The sequence below is a fragment of the Stigmatopora argus genome, chromosome 18 (genome assembly GCF_051989625.1).
Source record: "Stigmatopora argus isolate UIUO_Sarg chromosome 18, RoL_Sarg_1.0, whole genome shotgun sequence".
Classification (NCBI taxonomy): Eukaryota; Metazoa; Chordata; class Actinopteri; order Syngnathiformes; family Syngnathidae; genus Stigmatopora; species Stigmatopora argus.
The window spans coordinates 10,809,798-10,827,353 of record NC_135404.1 but is presented as its reverse complement, the minus strand read 5'-3'; the positions used below and the strand labels follow the sequence as shown (position 1 = coordinate 10,827,353).

At 42.3% G+C, this 17,556-nt stretch overlaps 2 protein-coding genes across 2 annotated transcripts; one reads left to right on the top strand and one right to left on the bottom strand.

Annotated features, from left to right (window-relative positions):
• Nucleotides 1–3,712: 3,712 nt before the first annotated feature.
• On the top strand, nt 3,713–13,203 carry LOC144092414 (uncharacterized). The gene is made up of 7 exons (XM_077625186.1): nt 3,713–3,850; nt 4,632–4,771; nt 4,854–4,954; nt 5,029–5,177; nt 6,051–6,279; nt 6,369–6,574; nt 12,469–13,203. Exons 2-7 carry the CDS (start codon nt 4,653–4,655, stop codon nt 12,634–12,636), a joined length of 972 nt encoding a protein of 323 aa, XP_077481312.1. The 5' UTR covers nt 3,713–3,850; nt 4,632–4,652; the 3' UTR covers nt 12,637–13,203.
• A 1,288-nt stretch (nt 13,204–14,491) lies between these two features.
• On the bottom strand, nt 14,492–17,479 carry bub3 (BUB3 mitotic checkpoint protein). The gene is made up of 7 exons (XM_077625187.1): nt 17,283–17,479; nt 16,478–16,672; nt 16,322–16,391; nt 16,097–16,248; nt 15,859–16,017; nt 15,584–15,758; nt 14,492–14,907 (listed from the first exon to the last, which is right to left on the bottom strand). Exons 2-7 carry the CDS (start codon nt 16,667–16,669, stop codon nt 14,687–14,689), a joined length of 969 nt encoding a protein of 322 aa, XP_077481313.1. The 5' UTR covers nt 16,670–16,672; nt 17,283–17,479; the 3' UTR covers nt 14,492–14,686.
• Between the last annotated feature and the right edge of the window lie 77 nt (nt 17,480–17,556).

Here is a 17,556-nt window from a genome sequence, read left to right as displayed (position 1 = left end):
GCTTTGGAAAAACAACCCCTTTAACCTACCGTTAAATTATAAATAGACGACACATAGTGATATCATCTGTGAAGCTTTCTTCATCTAAATTAAGTGAAAAATGACAACAAGTCTTACTTTTTTAGGGATCCATCACAGGTATCATCAGCACATCGTCATGACACGCCATCAATTCTGATAGTCTCGGCATTTCTGGTCCACTGTGGAATGAAAAAACAAAACACAAAAGAGATTGCTTATTTTTCATAACAAGCATATGTACGTACATCCATGCATACTATCCGCCCGCGTCCAAATGAACCGCATAAAGCATCAAAGCAAGAAAAACGCCTCATGGTTTTTGCGCTTTACGTCATCACAAAAGTCCTCAACTACTTCTGGTCTGCTCATTTCCAAACTAGTCAGACTGTTGATCTTCGCTTTACTTTTATGTTACTTTCATAACCACGGTTTGGACATTTGGGGCGTGTCCTGTTTGAAGTCTAATGCGTGAAATGAGGGCACAAAACTTGGCGACAGAAGAGACTTCAAAGGTATTTTAAAAAAAAGAATAATGAATGAAATCACATCGCTAACTGTGATAACAACAATTATGTAGCTAATCATGACCAGTTGTCCTTAAGTGACATGTTTAGAATTTAGAGCATGGGTGTCCAAGGTTTCTCTGAATGCTGCATTAAAAAATATACATATATTTTAAAGCAAATTCATTCAAAATAATTAAATTCTAGACAGTTTTCTGCATTATTGGGAAATAGAGGAGAGGCACTGTTTAAGTGACTAGCTCTAATGTTAAAGCTGAGAAATTCAATAGAATGTAGTATGTTCATTTTAAGCTTCTCGAGGGAGGCGCTTATTCAACAATTTTCATAATTTAGTGCAGGCCAAAAAAACTGCGCATGGTGCCGCATGTGGGCCGCGGGCCACAGTCTGGACACCCCTTGTTTTACCCAATTCCAAATACATTGCATCCACCTTTGCTATCCTTTTAATTAGCAGAGACAGGAAATTATGTAGTGAACGCGCTGATAAACCTGAGGTATGACCGTCTGATAGTCATGCAGGTTCATCGTTGATATATTTATCAAATCAATCGGGGAAATAATAGACAGAAGATTCATTTGGAGGCTGGGGGATCGTTTTTCTGCTAATGACCGTGTTATCAGACTCAGAGTGCTCTTTGTGACACAAAAAATGGCTTGTGTGTGTATTGGATGAAGATAGTGTCGGTGTGTGTGCGTGTTGGGTTAAAAGTGAATGAAAGATGAAAGGGAAAAGCAAGCATTGGGATTTGTGACCAATCACAATTGCGGCCTTGTTCGGGAGAGCCCACTTCAAGTGACATGGCAGGAGGCTTGTTAAATACGAGAGCCACGCTAGACCTCCAGCAAGGCTTCACATTTTCTTGTTTCATGTTATAATGGTGAAAGCCTATCTTTTGTACACCACGACAAAGCTTTGAGACATCGGCTCCCATTGACGCTAATAGACGCCCAATCCATTTCGAACTTGGGGGGGAAGGGCTAGCAGCGATCGAACGATAATTCTATTGAATCTATACAAGCGTGTTAAGGCAGAACACGGATCACAAATCAATCCATGGAAAACAGCAAGTCATGCGAAGGAGCGCTTTAAATAGAAAACCACGACGAAAGGACACTGGGGACTAAATTAAACCGAGCTGTGTGGCACTTGTTCACTCTGCCGTCCGACATTATTTAGAAATTCAAAGTGGACCCATGTTTGTTTGTTTCAACGATAACAGTTGTCTTAACATTGTGGCGTCATTTCTAACTGTGGCCAAGTTCAATCAGCCCCTCCCCATTTGGTTCCCCCCCAACTTTCCAAAGCAAAAACAAGAATTCTGAAGAGGCCCATTGGTATAAAACTCCACTCCATTTTTTCACCCCCCACCCCCCCCTCGACATGAAAGTGTCTGTAATAATGATTGCGACCTGACCCGGTGACAATTTCAGGCCATTTGCTTGAGGTGGCCCAGCTGCCGCCATCCTATTCCACCTCCGTGATTAGACGGCGACTAGATCGTTCACATTTGATTGGGGCAGTTAAGTTCTTTATACGCCTCCCTGTAAAATGAGCGCTCTTCTTCCAGAGCGTCCACCGGCGGGGGGGGTGGGGTCTCTCGTGTTAATAATTTAAAGAGACGAGGATAAATGAATGGCGCTATTAGCCCACTTTGCCAAATGAGACACTTGGTTTAAAAATGGAAAAAGTGGTTTTAACATCATGACGGATTCGCACATCCATACCGCGGTTCTTGAAGAAAATTATACTCATTTTATGCACACTCACTGGCCAAAATTCATTGCGATAATATTAAATATGATTTTGTGTGACTAGTTATTTGGTTGGGGAAGTTTGGGTTCTAGTTGAAATATTGAAAGAAAGTTAAATAGAATATTGTTTCATGCTGAATCTTTTTCACTTGTGTCTCTATGTCCAGAAGGAGCAGTACAATCTCTATTGAAATGAAGCAAAAAGGAGGCTAAAAACTGCAATCTCGACATTATTTTTAACAGTTTCATTACTTTACGATTAAATGTGGCGAAAACCCAGAGGTGAAAACTGACAAATGCGAGAAAAGCTGTCGATTGTGGACAATATGAAAGCGCAACACTGCTTTTGTCCCGCACCTCTGGCCGCTATCGCCTCTGCTTTAATTTAATATCTACTTATCTCCCTCCGTTGTTGGCCTTTTATTGAGGTTGCGCCTGCACCGAGTTATCGTGGCTGATCTCCAAGACAGAAGTGAGGGTCAGGGTTCGAGCAGAGTGGCCTCTTGTTTATTGGCTTCCATTGAGTCTCACGCCCGCGAACTGATTTGGCTATCTGCCGTCATATTAAGCCTTTTCGCGGCCGTATTTGACGCCACGCGGATATTGGTTGTAAGCACATGGAGATATTTTCCGGCACGAGTGCATTAAATATGCCACGCTGGCTTTTTTAATATCCTCCCGGTGGGGCCTGGCGCAGGATGTGAGAATGTTGCTGATCTTGGGAGTTCAGGTAGGAAGAATTCAATCTTGATCATCTCCATCCCCCCCAAAAATACGAGCTATATTATTACATTTTAAAAGCGAGTGTGCACCTGGGAATTTGTTTTTTCAGTATTTTACACAAGCAAACAAGACAAATAAAATGGGGTACGTTTGCAAGGTTTGATTACAAGTTACTAGATTTAATACTTTGTACTCACATTAGCAGGAAGGGATTGAGAGCATTTACTAAGATTAATAAATTAATTTAATTTTCATTCTGCAAATGAACTCTTTCGCTGACATTGACGGACGCACAAAAACACGGGGATCAAATACACAGAGTAAGCGCCTGAGTGGGTGGGTCACATTTATATTCAGACCTCATAATACCATAAATGTTCTGCTATAAATGCTCACCTTTAAAATAACCAATATTGTGATTGCTTATTTCCTGACTGAGCAGTCAAAGCAGCAACACAGATTAGCAAAACAAAAAATGTATTTTCACATCAAAAATCAGTATTACAATAATGACCTTTTTGACAGTACGTACAGTACTAGGTATTCTTAGAGTGTCTTCACTTATATAACCGTTTCCAACTTGTTCTCTGGCATGTTGACATCATGACGCAGGGCGCACATGGTCGCTTGTTTACGTCCCGCAACCACGGGGATGGAAGGGGAAAAAAAAGAAAAGTGAGAGGGGGGGCTAAGGATTGTGAAACAGGCTTCTCTGGCTCCGGTGCTGTTTACTAAGCTCGACACTTGGTGAAAACAAAGCCACGCAGACTTTTTTTAAAGGAAATGTCGACATAGTTTTCGGTTCTAAACAAGTGCACGAGGATACGACGGTATGTTGTTGTTGTTGTTTTTCTGATTCTACTAATTCTGGCAATGTCGTGTGATGACAACAACAAAACAATCACACGAGGCTGATTTTGTTTTACTAACTTGCTAGGTAAACCTACTTTAGCTTGTATTTGATGGCATGTTGTAAAAATAACTTTTTCCCTGTCATTTACGCAGCAAAGGACTTTCTAAAAGCATGTACGGATATCATGGAAAATAAGCCAATATTACAAATTTGAACTGAATGGGCTGGAAAATAATGTTTTACTTCTATTGACGCCAATAGACGTCCACTTCAATCTTCCCAGTCAAAACGGACTGGGCGTCCATCGCCGTCAATGGCAGCCAATCTGTTAGGTGCCCTCCAAGATGAACAATAGACTGGTTAGACGAGTTAAAGCTACACACACCCACACAAATTCATTTGTTGAATGTGAGTTATGGGACAAAAATAGGGTAATTATTTCAATTCACAGTTTTTTTTTCAAAAAAAAACATTTAGTTGTGTTTTGGATGATTCTCTAATACAGGGCTCTCCAAACTATGGCACCTGCAACCCACTACAGTTGTTATTGGTCCACAGCATCGCTGCAAGCCTACCATTGAAATAGGATTCAATGTAGCCCGTAAATGGAAGCCAATGAATTATTAAAAATATTTTAAAAACCTAGTTCCGATTCTCTCTATGGTGGAAGGATTACAAGTCCTTTGACTTTTCTTAAATCGGTCTTCGGAGAATTTGGACACCTCTGCTGTACTCTAAAATTCCTCCCTGACTTAAAGGTTGGAAAAGACTGGTGTAAGATGATGCCTCAATTGGGAAGCCTATTGACCCAGTTGCATGTGGGCGGCCCCAAAGCTCCGGAAAGTCCGAGAGGCCAGAAAGCGCAGCAATCCCCAACTGAATTCCTTCAAGGTGTCAGGTAACAAGTCTTGTCTGGCCAGAACATTCCCGGAATTGCTAAGCGAGACTTCATCCTGGTCTGCTTATCTTCTGGGCTGTAGGAAACTCAGTGGGCTCAAGAAAGACCAGATCTACTGCAATCTGCGGATTCCCGACCAGTTCCAAGTGGTCAAAGATGATATTAACGTTGTCATTCTTACAGGTAAGCTTAAAGGAATGGCTCCGGCATCCCTTTTCTGTGTCAGAATGTGAATGTTTTTCCTCCCTTCTCCCAAGGCCGTGGAATCTTTTGCATGGACATAAAACCCTGGCGAGGTCTGTTGTCGGCTCACGGGCAAAATTGGCACATTCAAGTGAAGGAAAAAGATCAGAACTTAAGCAACATCTGCATCGAGCAAATCGAGGACCCCATCAAGGCAATCATGGTAAAAAATAAAAAACAATTGTGAACTGTTCAATCACCGTGGGTCAAAGAAACACACTTGTGTCCGAGGTCCAGGCAATTGTCCAGCAAATGGTTTTCATCCAAACGCACGCTGGGGTTAAGAATGTCACCCTGGCAATTTATATGTAAATTTCCAACACTTGTCGCGAGTTTCCGAAAGTTGCCGAGTGGCCGCAATTATGTTCACGTGGGGAGGCGACTAAAAACACAGCTGCCTCCTGACGTGACCTGCTCCTCGTTTGGAGAGCGTCGCTTCACTCACGCACAACATTATTGAAAATGGTTTAAACTAGGCTTTTTTTAACTTTATTACTTTACACAAAGTGGCCTTAATTGTTAAACAGATTGCGTAATACAGAGAAGCAGAAGAGTGGTTGTTCCCAAAATATAAAATGCACTTGCGCTTGTGTTGTTACAAGCAGAATCCCAATGAAGGTAGAAATGCAGATTTTTTTTAAATTATTTTTATCATTTTTATTGAATCAATCAACCCATTGGCTGTCCAATAGACGGCATTGGATGATCCCATTCCATGAGTTCATTTAAAATCTACTTGTTAAAATATTAATTATTCTAAATGACCTACCAATGACTACTATATTAGTCACGTTATTTAAATCACGTGTGGTATTATGCAAATTTTTGGGTCAACTTTAGTTGCCCCCATCTATACCTAGGTCTGTGGAAACATTTTTTCCACCATGTCTTATTTATACATCGCGATAAAAGGTTACTAAAGAATTAACTTAATTCATAAAATTAAATTGATTTGCTTGTTGTGTCTAAAAAAAAGGCTTTTTTATTGGTCCAGGAGAAAAATAATTTGAGGTGGCTATGCTACTGTCTCCCTCAGATCAAGACGTCTCATTTGTGCGATCTTCTGGGGAGAAATGGCATCCCCCTGCACCGAAGCCTCTTCTTCCCTAGGGTGGTCTTCCCATCGCCGGAGTGCGAGCTCGCCAAGGACCTCCGAGAGCGGCGGGAACTAGTGCCCCACGACCAGGTTGACCACTTTCTGAAATCTCTCAGGGAGGACTACGTGGCCTGGATGTTGGACGCACTGACTCCTTCCTGGCTTTCTGGTGAGCGCAAAAGTTCACCTTCCCTCGCATTGGAGGGTCACGCCGGCTTGACGACGTGAGGGTGACGTGCTCGCCTCGCGCGTCTGCAGGTCATCTGTCGTACAGGCAGATGAAGTCAGCGCATGAGGTCCTGAGGCACTCGGGGACTTGGGATCGCATTTGGCTCCAAAGCGGGGAGCGGCTCAAAGGCGACTTCCAAGGGTGCCGCTTCATTGCGCTGGACCGCCGCGAGACCAAAACGCTGGAGTTCTCCACGCTCAAGACGATGTGGGGCCTACTTGGCCGCGCCCCTCAGGTTGGTCCACTCTTTCTGTTCGAGTCGAGAAAAACTACTTCCACCGAGGCAACAAGATAGTGGTAGAAGAAATCATTACATTGTAGGTGAAATTATAAGAGATGATGCCAGCAGGGGGCAGAAGCACTTTACGCCGAGATTGGTTTGGGAGTGGCTGGCTACTGCTTTAAAGAAGTTAAAACGACACTTCAGATATATATGTATCCATAGTGGGAATTAAATACAAATCATCGCAGCCGACCAGAAAATCGTATTCCGATCTCAAAAAGTCATTTTCCAAAGGTGGAGAAGACCCCGATGCATGAAATATACGTAGCCGCCAATGCAACTTGGACTTCCAGTTTAAAGCCAGCCCCTAGGTTAACATTTTAATGCTCAAGAATTATTAGCAATTGCGGGCAGACTGTAGCAAAAGAGGCACTTTGTAAATGAACTTGTTAAAGGTTAAACAGCCTTGTTGACACTAAACTCTGGGCTTTCTTCGCCCTCACCTTCCCCCTTCAGCCACTGTGTAGTTGATACATGACCCACAATCATTAGCCGCTCGCCCAAGGCTATGTGCTGACAGCAAAATGTATGATAATGAAAAATATGCCTTGAAAAGAGTGGGCTGAAATCATTATCCTTCTCGTCACTATTCTCTTCAATCAGGAGAAAACTTTTGTCCTCAAGTGCTGATCAATTTTTAATACGGATTGATAAAGAATGTTTTTCGGGCCTGACTAAATATTGAATACACAAACATCTGTCATAAAATCCACTAGCTGAATGCTAACAATGAACAGGGAAAACCCTAGACAACCTGATGAAGAGCATCGTTGCTATATAGTAGTATATACTTTATCCTCTGTGAAGAATAATTCATTTTACTGTAGCTACATTCAACTATCTCAAAGCACAAATGACAAAAAAAATCTTCAATTGCAGTTTTGTTGTGTGCAGCAGTCAAAGGAAACTAGATACCTCCCCAGGCATATTTTAGAAAAATTAATAATAATCTCGTCTTTTGATTTGTGACTGGCAAAACACAAGATCTGCGATACGTGTGTGTGTGTGTGTTTGTCAGCTCGAGGTGTTAATGTCACAGGGGCCCAGTCAATTACTCCGCGGAGGAGAAAGGGAAGTCCACGACCCCAAAGTGGAGAATGATTGAGTAGAGAGGCTGTAATTTATTAATTATGGTCTATATTCTTAGACCACAGCTCTGGCTTCATTCAATTTGTATGGATTGAGCGGTAATTGCTGTCTATGTGCGTGTGTGTGTGGAATGAATCAATTGCGGGTTACTTACAGTTTGCTGTTTGTCCTCTTGTCGTCTCCGTTTCCAATGTTGGATTGTTTTCTTCTGATCTTCCTGTGAGATGGGAAAGGCTTTTTAAAAAAAATATTGGGATCGATTTTTAAAAAATGGCTGGAAAAATATGTATGTAAATACAGTACTTTAGGGTTGTCAATGTCCTAGTTGCGCTAATGCTAGTCAGTGTTTCTATTATTATTTTTTGTTTCACACAACTGGCTCTATGTTAGCATTAAGTAAACAGATTTTACAAAGGCAGTTCTAAACATGCTATACGTCATTTGTTATATCAGCGCATGAATCCAGTCTCCGGGAACAGACAAGAAAAAGCTGTGAAACAGAATACACACTAGTTGCTCCAAGGACAATTTGCACTACCTTTTGTGATAAAGTAAAACCAATGTCACTCTTTAATTTCCCACAACAGAATAGTTGGATCCCTGCCCCCTGAAATTAGCCTCTATTAGCTGAACAGCGTTGCTTAACAAAAATAAATAAATGGAAATTGTGGCCCAAAGTAACCATGATGCTTAGCTTTGTGTAATTGCAGCGTCGCTCTCAACAGAGAATTGGAAATAATTGGAAATAATTTGCGAGAGCGTGTAGGAAGCTGCAGAGGGAGGGCGAGTCGCGCAATTACACGACAAAGGCGCCAAATGAAGCCGCCAACGAGCTGCTGGAGTGTCTCGCCGGGAGACGGCGACTGTGATAGCGACAATGACTCAACGTCAACGTACCGCCTGGCACACCTTCCTGGTCGATGCCCGAGGGCCCTTGTGCTCACTTTTGTTAATTTAAGTACACGCGAGGCAGCGAGCGTTCCTATTTGACACATTCCTGCTTCACTCGGGTTAAAAAAAAACATTAATATTCATTGGGAAATAATTTATTTGACTATGAACTGAAGTGAGCTTGTGTCGAGACTTCAATGTTGGAAATTATAGTGGGAAATAACATTGGATTTTGTTTTTTTTGTTTTTTTTTTAAAGCAAATCGCCCACTCTGACTGCAGATGTTGCTAGTTGCCAATTTTTCTGTTGTAATTATGTAAACCATGGCAGTCAGTTCAAGTTGATCGGCAGTCTCAGCAAAACAATATTTGGAATTTTTTTTATCCTCCGAATAACACAAATTGGGTCACTCCCATCTCAGGTGACCATCATATAAATTGTATATTCTAATTGATTTGTTTTCAGTTTTTGTCATTGAAGTACTATTCAAGCAACTCTAACTTGGCAACAATGCACTTTTTCTAATGTAGTTCTTAAGTTCTCTCCAAAAAAACGACTGTCTCGTCACTTAAATGATTGAACATTTATACGCTGCCATCCCTCTCACTTCGCACGGATCGGACACCTAGTGCCATCGAGGACAGCCAATGGGTTAAGTAGTTTGAACTGAAATTTTGAAGTAAATTGGCTCTTTTGAAAGCATCAACCATGCACAGCCTCTCACTCCAACTTAATTTTATTCCAAAATTTGAGTACTTGATCTTGCAAGTTATTCCAACTGAGTTAGGAATAGTGAAAATAAGAAGTTCCAATCCGAGTTGTCTACATGCATGACATACATGAGTGATAGCAAGTTGTATTTCTGCCAGTGTATAATAAATGCTACACCGAGATCAATGCCCTGACAATGTAGACTCCCCTAAAATTGCGTCACGGAGAAACTTTTGTGTTTTCACAAAGTGCCACCTGCACTGGAGGCCATGAGATATGATCAATAGGTAAGCATGAATAATGAAGAGGCCGAGCTCAGCGGACACTTAATTACACTGTGGAGAAGCCATTAAGGCTAATTGAGAAGAATAAAGATGGCTGAAGTGGGTGAATGCTGAATGCAAACGGAATGCTGTCTGTTTGTTCTTGAAGAGTCGCTCGGCCCTTTGCTTTACAAATAGCAAAGTGTCATTTATCATTCTGAAATTCCAGTTAGTTTTATGTGCCTCCGTCATTTCCTTTGACCCGAATATTGTTCTTTTCATGTAAAGGATAATTGCCGTGCATCCAGACACTGCCTGCCATCTGTTACAGTTACTTGAAAATTAAGGCTAAACTACTTAACACACACTTTGGCCCATTGTGCGCTGTTGTCATAATCACCCCGAATAACGGGCGGCATCAATACAGTCTTGAAACCCGATTTGGGAGTTAATGGAATCAGATGGGGGCGGTGGGAGCATGTGCTGGGGGTTAATGCTGTTAGAGATGTTGGCACAGAGCAAATTAAATCAGCCATAGATCGAGGCCTCTATGTGCAGGCAGACAACCAGATCCATTGAGGAGGAATAATAGAAAAAAAGGGGGGAAGGAATCGAAGGTTATGGGGGGGTTATATTAGACCCTCTCCCCATATGGAAATAAAAGTCTGGATGTCAGTGGTCGTCGCAATCATTGAGTCTAATGTGCTTCCTGTTGTCCGGGGAAGCAGACGCTATTCCGAACTTGGCCGGCCGGCCGGCCCTCAACTTGCGGTTATGGCTCGGGGCGAGCGCACCCGTTGACAGATGACGCAGACGCTTGTGTCACCAAGTAAAAGTCGGCACATCTTAATGTCTACCCAAATAAGGGTTGATGAATGTCTTTAGCGCCAAAGGTGATCAATCAGAGGCATCACACCCGGAGCAAATACTTTCAAAAAATAAAATGGATGCCACTTCAAACATAGGTCACCAAGTTTGACTTCTGAGGTCACTCACTACCAATGGTAAGAGTGCCAGTGTTGCGTACCCTGAAGCATGCTTAAACCTGATCACTTTTCCTGCTCAGAGCACATTCAGGGTTCAGGACTACGGGGGAAGGTATCTGGACATCTTAATCAATCACAGGGATGTCACTTGGTTTTAGCTGTGATAAAATGGAGAAATCGGAGTTAATGTGGCGCTGAACTCAAGTCGGTTTGTTTGGGGATGAACCACAACCAATGGTCAAAGTGGCAATAATTGAAATGAGGGGTTTTCAAGGGCAGAGTTGATATGGGCAAGATTTATGACCGCCACAAGAAGGTAAACAAGAGGGATGTCTCCGCACAAACCGAGGATGGATGGCGACTCTGGTCCGGCCGACCCTCAAAGTCAAGAGGTGGATTTGGGCCAGACGGGTCATGCCGTTAAATCAGTCTCAAAAGTTAAGCCCCGAGGCCTTGATCCTGGACCAAAATGTGCTAGTCTAAGTCCTTATGAGTTCAGAGGTGGACAAAATGGATGTTGTTAGCTATTTTTCTTCATGTCCTTTGAGTAGCTTTTATTTGAATATGCAGAAGGCCATTCACTAACTTCATCTTTTCAACCCATACACTCAGTCACCAATTATTAGGGTATCTATCCAAATTGGGGCAATACTTGCGTCGAACAAATAATTTAACAATGAGAAATAATTGTTTAAAATCTGATCTCTTGTTGGTAAAATCTAACATATTCTATTTTGAAGGGATACTGCCCTCTGGTATAAATCATGTCCTCACCTTTGGTTCTCCTAATTGCTAGTCAACTTCTTTGCACGTGGCAGCGATCCGCTGCAACAATGTCTTTGTGCGGGAACATGCTCCTCTCCGCCACCAGCTGTCATTATTTATAGATTTCACTTCTCCAGCCGTGGCAAATTAACACACACTGGCTGACCCATCAAGTGCATGGCGCCGCTAATGCAGTGCAATCCAGGACGCGATTGTCTCTTTTTTATTGAACGCTCGCTAATGAGTAAGTAAACGATGCGAAAGGTGCTCGTGTGAATCGCCAATGGCCTTTGTGACGGGTAATTAGAAGCGGCGAGAGGCGTGCAGGTGTTGAACCGGGCCGCCAGGGGGGTCGCATCTACCTAGTTCTCCCGACTATTAAAATGATCACTTTCAATAGCGGACAAAGGGAAGGGAGAGCATATCTAGTGGCGGGTATTTTCCCCACCTCTAATGCTTTATCTGCCTTTTGATGTGGCACTCATAAAAGGCCTATTGCGCTCGCACAATGACCCACGAAATGGACGAGGGGCCGACGTGGCTGGCTCCGACTGTCGCCGCCATTAACTAAAAGGCCCGCGTGTTATAAGAGAGAGCGGCGGATGAAAGAACACACAGTGGGAGAAGGAGAAGAAAAAAAACAATAATTGAAAAATTGCCTAATGCTAAAGTGAAAGAAAATGGAGCTGTGAAAAGGCACTGTGATATTCTGTTATCTCCGGTAAATGCAGCCAAACAAGACGACTAGGCCGGGCATTTTGTTTGAAATGGATATGCTTCAATTACCTGCATGTCTAAATCTAGTTAGACGGGGCATTGTCAGGAGCTCGGATGGGGTGTTGAAGGGAATTACACTCTACAACCTTCTACAAAAACTCCAGAGCAGCAGCTACTGCCACATAACGCACTACGAATGAGGTTACACAACGCAAGAACATTAGTTAGGATTTAGCGTCGCTGTTGAGCCTTGTGTAAATGAAATACAAATCAGAGTGATTTAACTTTGGAGGAAAATCAGGCCAATTGCTTGTCGATTAACTAGGCAAAATGGATAACAGAACTGAATCCATTTTGAAATAACAAAGTGAAGCGACTACTGCTTTCAGCAGCTGATCAAAGTTCATGCATTTGGCCTGTGTAGGTAACCGTCAAAATGTACAAGCGTGGCTCTGACGGTTGGTTGGGGAGCACACTGAGCGCCACCGCCACCATCCCCTCTGACACCATGGTGTTCTTCAGAGTCAACGGTGAGGAGGCAGACACCAAAATCCCAGCCAATGCCATTCACACCATTACACTAAGTATATAGAATGAAATTTGGGGTGCTGATTTTGTCTTAGAACAAAGATCGGAGTTCCTTTGAAATATAATGGTTATGTAAAAAGAAAAAAAAAGACCGTATTCAATATCATTAAGCTCGTCAGTGACAATACTACTTTTTTTCTTGACTGTAAAACAATTCATAATGTAGTATTCTGTGTTCCATAAACATGTTAGCATGTGCAAAAAGACTAGTTTTTTCGCTCTTGGAATTATGATTTACATTTTAATGTGGTGTTTATTGTATTTATTCAGTTACCGAGATGACGTGTTTTCTACCCCATAGAGCACTTATTTTATTTAGTTGTTAACCTTTGTGGTTGGGTGTGAATTGTAGAACTTTTAGATGGTTAGTGAATGGAGTGATAGTGTTGGTGGATGCATAGAAGTTTTCATACATGCCAAGTCATAATAAAAATTGATTGTAAATGGGTGGGTTTTTTTAAGGGGACGGATTTAAGCGGAGTTGGCTGCTTTGGTTTCGTCTGAAGACTGGTCATCTTAAAAAATAATATTGTAGTTAGGAGAAATGTTTCATTAAATTCCTTACAAGTCACTTGCTTGTGAAATGCTTCTTTGTGAATTAAATGTTTGTTTGACATTGTTTCATTTTCCACCTGTGTCTTGGGGGGGGGACTAAATCCATGCCATTGAATGTAAAACGCATTTGTCTCACAGCGCACGGCCAGCAAATCAATGAGGAAAAAAATGGAACACTTTCATAATGTCATTACCAGACCTGATTATGTTTTATGGGTAAAGTGCGTGCGTGCTTGCTTTGGGCGGTTTGATGCCGTTTTTGCGGACTAATGCTCATACGCAGATCAATATAGGCAAGCGCTGATGTTTTGTGCACCTAATTGGTCGCTGTCCACACATCATTATTGACGCCGCCGATCCATTTGATGTTTAGTTTTGGGACAGTGATGACAATGCTGCAGGCTATTGTTCAATTCATCAATAATTTGACAACATTATGAGATGAAGTTCACAGTTCACAGCATATGACTTTTTTTTCCTATTTAAAAAAATGCTTATGTATTAAACTTAGTCAATCAAGCATATGAATTAATTTGAGGTCAAAATTGAATTAAACTCACTTACTGGCAACAATGTGAAAAGATCCAATATACAAGAATTGTATTGTATTTATTCCATATTATGTGAATAACGGCGACGTTTTTTTTAAACTTAGGTTTTGGGTAAATAATAATTAAATAATAATTTTAATGACTACCGGACAAACTCCACTGGTATAATGATTATGCTAGATAGTATTTTTTACACTTTATTGCCATTTTGTAAGGGGGCAGTTTTGTGTAGAGTATAAAATTAATTCCTATTGTCTGTTGAAGAAAGGGCAGCAGCATAAATTCCATTTCATATTAGACTGATCCAATCTGCCATCCACGGACACGGGAATAACTGAAGCCAAAGCCAGCCGATCATTTCCAGGATGCTGCGGAAGCCCATTGAGCCATTAGCCCTTAAATAGGATCATTGACTGTATATCTTCATCTACCCTGCTTCTTTGGCCGAAGGGCCTCCCAAATTTTATTAAGTGCGATTGAAAATCCAAACTGAAGGAGGAATAAATTGCCTGCTCTTGCCCGTTGTGTTCTTATCGCAAAGATCTAGAACGGAGAATCGTCATTTTTTTGCGCCAGTTGTTCTGCCTTCAACCGCCTAGCCGACCAGACGCGGACCGTTGCGATTACGTCCCCATCAAAGCGAGATCTGGTTTCGTCGGCTGATATCTTATCGGCGTCGGGCTACCGTCTGAGTGACGCGGTGGATTTAACCCGCATAGCACAGAGAAGAAGAAAAAAAACTCAAGGAAAACATTAAAGAAAACAAAAATTTAATCAACAAATGAACAAGAGTGTAAAACGCAGAAGAGTAACACAAAGAAAGACAAGAAAGTTCAATTGAATGCAGGTAGATTAAACAGAAATGACCAAAACTATTTCTCTGTCTTGCGTTATGTCGGGTTGGTGGAAAAGTAGCGAGGCAGATGAGGCGCCGCGCAGGAAGGGGACTCACTTGGGTTTGGTCTCGGCGTCGGTGACCTGCCGAATGAATACGGCGTCTTCCGGGTGGTTGATGTCGCCCATCTCGTACATGTAGGATGCGGCGATGGCGATCAAGCTGCCGTCGCTGTTGAAGGCCAGCGAGGCTATGCTGGTCTGGTAGCGGTGAAACTGGCACAGGCGCTTCTTGTTGAATGGGTCCCAGATGTTGACAAAGCCATCAGAACCACCTAGAAAGAAAAAAGTGTGAGGAGGATTTACAACTGGGATGTCCAACTTACATGGTGAGGGACATTCATTTGGAACCGTCTTACCTGGAAGATAAGATAAATGTTTGTATGGCCCTTGTTTTACATATCTCTTAAATCACAAGCTAGCATAGCTTAGGCTCGTGGCACTTTTCAGATGGTTTTATCAAAAAAAAAAATAGCGACAGTCACTTGTTTGAAACTTAATTCCAAAGTGCCACCATGTGAACAGAAAATGGATCCTTTCACCCAATCATTTGCACCCTGAAGACAAAGGTTGGTGACCAACATAGCCAATTTCAGGAAAAGTTAGATACAGAACATTTGAAGTTTAGTACAGGGGCATCCCGGACATATATTTTCCACAAAGAGTGTCAACGGTCTTCGCGTTCATACGAACGTTTTATGTTCTTAACTGTTGTAAAGATTAAGAGGATTTGATCACTTTTACTTTTTGGAAACCTGTAATATTTTTCTGGAACCCTTGAAATTGCCATTACCATCTCCTGCAGCCCCTGGATATATTCAGTTGGAGAGCATAGATTTAGAGGGACTTCTGGTTCGCGAGATATGGTGGACCCATGGATATTGTCAGTTTCATGTATTTACCTAATTACTAATTTCTGGAGGTAATTTTCTAGAAAATTAAAAAGTGCACCTGTTGCAAAGGTGTTATGCACACTATGGAAGGAGATAGCATTGACGGGGTAGACATGTTCAGCGACATCCTTCAGTCGGTGGCACTTGAAGGCGTATTTTTTCTTCTGGACCTCCAGGCTGGGGTCAAGGTACTCCACGGCCACGCGACCTTCAATTGAGCTCAAGACGTAGCCCTGCGGAAAGGGAAAAAAAGTTGTCAACTTCCACGTGAGTTCAAAGACAACAGACAAGCAAAGGCCAAAATGATGCGTTTTTTTAATTTTCCGGGCGCACCTGCTTATTTGGGAAGGCTCGGATGCAGCGGGTCTGAAACTTGAGACTGGACTCTCTCCTCTGCTGCACGTAGCCCATGTTCCTCAAGTCCCACACCAGAACGCGCCTCCCCGCCGTGCCGACGATCAGCCGATCGCCCGCCACAGACATCGTGTACACCTTTCAATGACAAATCCAAATTCAGGAAAAACTCAGGCATTTCAACCAATGCGCCACAGAACTACAAACAATAACCTACCTTGTCAGGTTGCGTGAATGTTCCAGCATTACAGGGCGCCCTCGGATCCCAGAGTCGGACTGACCTGTCCCAGCTCCCTGTTACCATGACGTTCACCTCCGGGCAGTGTTCCACGCAACGAATAGGGGCGTCGTGCTTTCCCACTATGGTATCTATAAGCAAATTTGGAAGGGAATAATTACTGCCAGTCGCTCCTAGTTCGGAGAAATCCCCAATTGTTCTAACCTTGGTCTGTGTTCAAGTCAAGCATTTTTAAATAATTATCCAGATCACCACTCCAAGCATGTGTTGGGTCCTGGGGAGGGACACAAAGGGAAATTACTTTCTTGGCACAAGGTGTTAAAAAGTGAATATTTGAGTGACATGGAGCTGGCGGCATACGTAAAAAGCACAGTCAAGAACAGGAGCTGTGTGTTGGTACTTCACGCGCATGGTGTTGGCCGCCACATCGTAGAAGCGGACCGTGCAGTCCCAGGAGGACACCAGCAAAGAGTTTGCCGCGGTAGGGCTAAACTTGACCGCGGTGATGCCATCCTCCGGGCCTTGGTTCAGTTTGTACTCGCTCGAAACCATGCTCTGTAGAACAGAAACTCAAGCTCAATGACACTTGAAAACACGAGGGAAGTGATATTTAATTCCACTTTTAAAATAATTTTCCAAGACATTTTTAAATTCGGTTGAAAGTTTTAAAATGTGTGCTTTAGTTACAAATAAAATAAATGGGGGTTTTCCTAATGCCAGCGTCGGGTTTTTTTTTTTCAAATTGAATTCGATGCTTTTATTGGCCTTATACAAGTATAATGAGATTTAAAGCTTTCACCACTTAGTACATAAATAACGACAGACAAATAAGTAACCAACAAATAAGAAATAAATAAGTAGTCCAAGTGTAGCTTTTATTTTTCCCTTTTTTGCCTTTGTAAAGCGGGGTGGGGGGGGGTTCAACAGCAATATAACGAATAGACACGAAAACAGCGAAACTAAACTAACTGACTTGTAAGTTAGTCCCCTAAACTCAACACAATTTCGTGACTTACAAAGCATTTTAAGACCGAACGAATATAACTTTTGAGGTGTTTCTTTAATTAGAACCAGTAACACGCTCCCGTACCGCACGTTAGGAAATTAGCCATAGGTCAGAGCTATTCGGTTAGCCGCCATGCTAACAGCGACAACTTACACTTACCCCTTATATTGAAGGTTTGGCGTCCAATGGGAAAAACACACATTTATTTTCGAATGTCTCTAGCTTTTTTGCTAAATTACCAGGCAAAAAAAGCAGAAATTTATTCGACAAATTGAAGGAGCTAACTGCTCCCGAAACGTAACGCAGACTTATACTGTTTCAAGGCTGTGGTTGATTGGCTGAAACGAATTGCAGAAACCCGCCTAGGCGTTGATTGGTCTGTTTGATTCTGTGTCGTACTTCTTGGCTGCACACAAGACACGTCATATCCGAG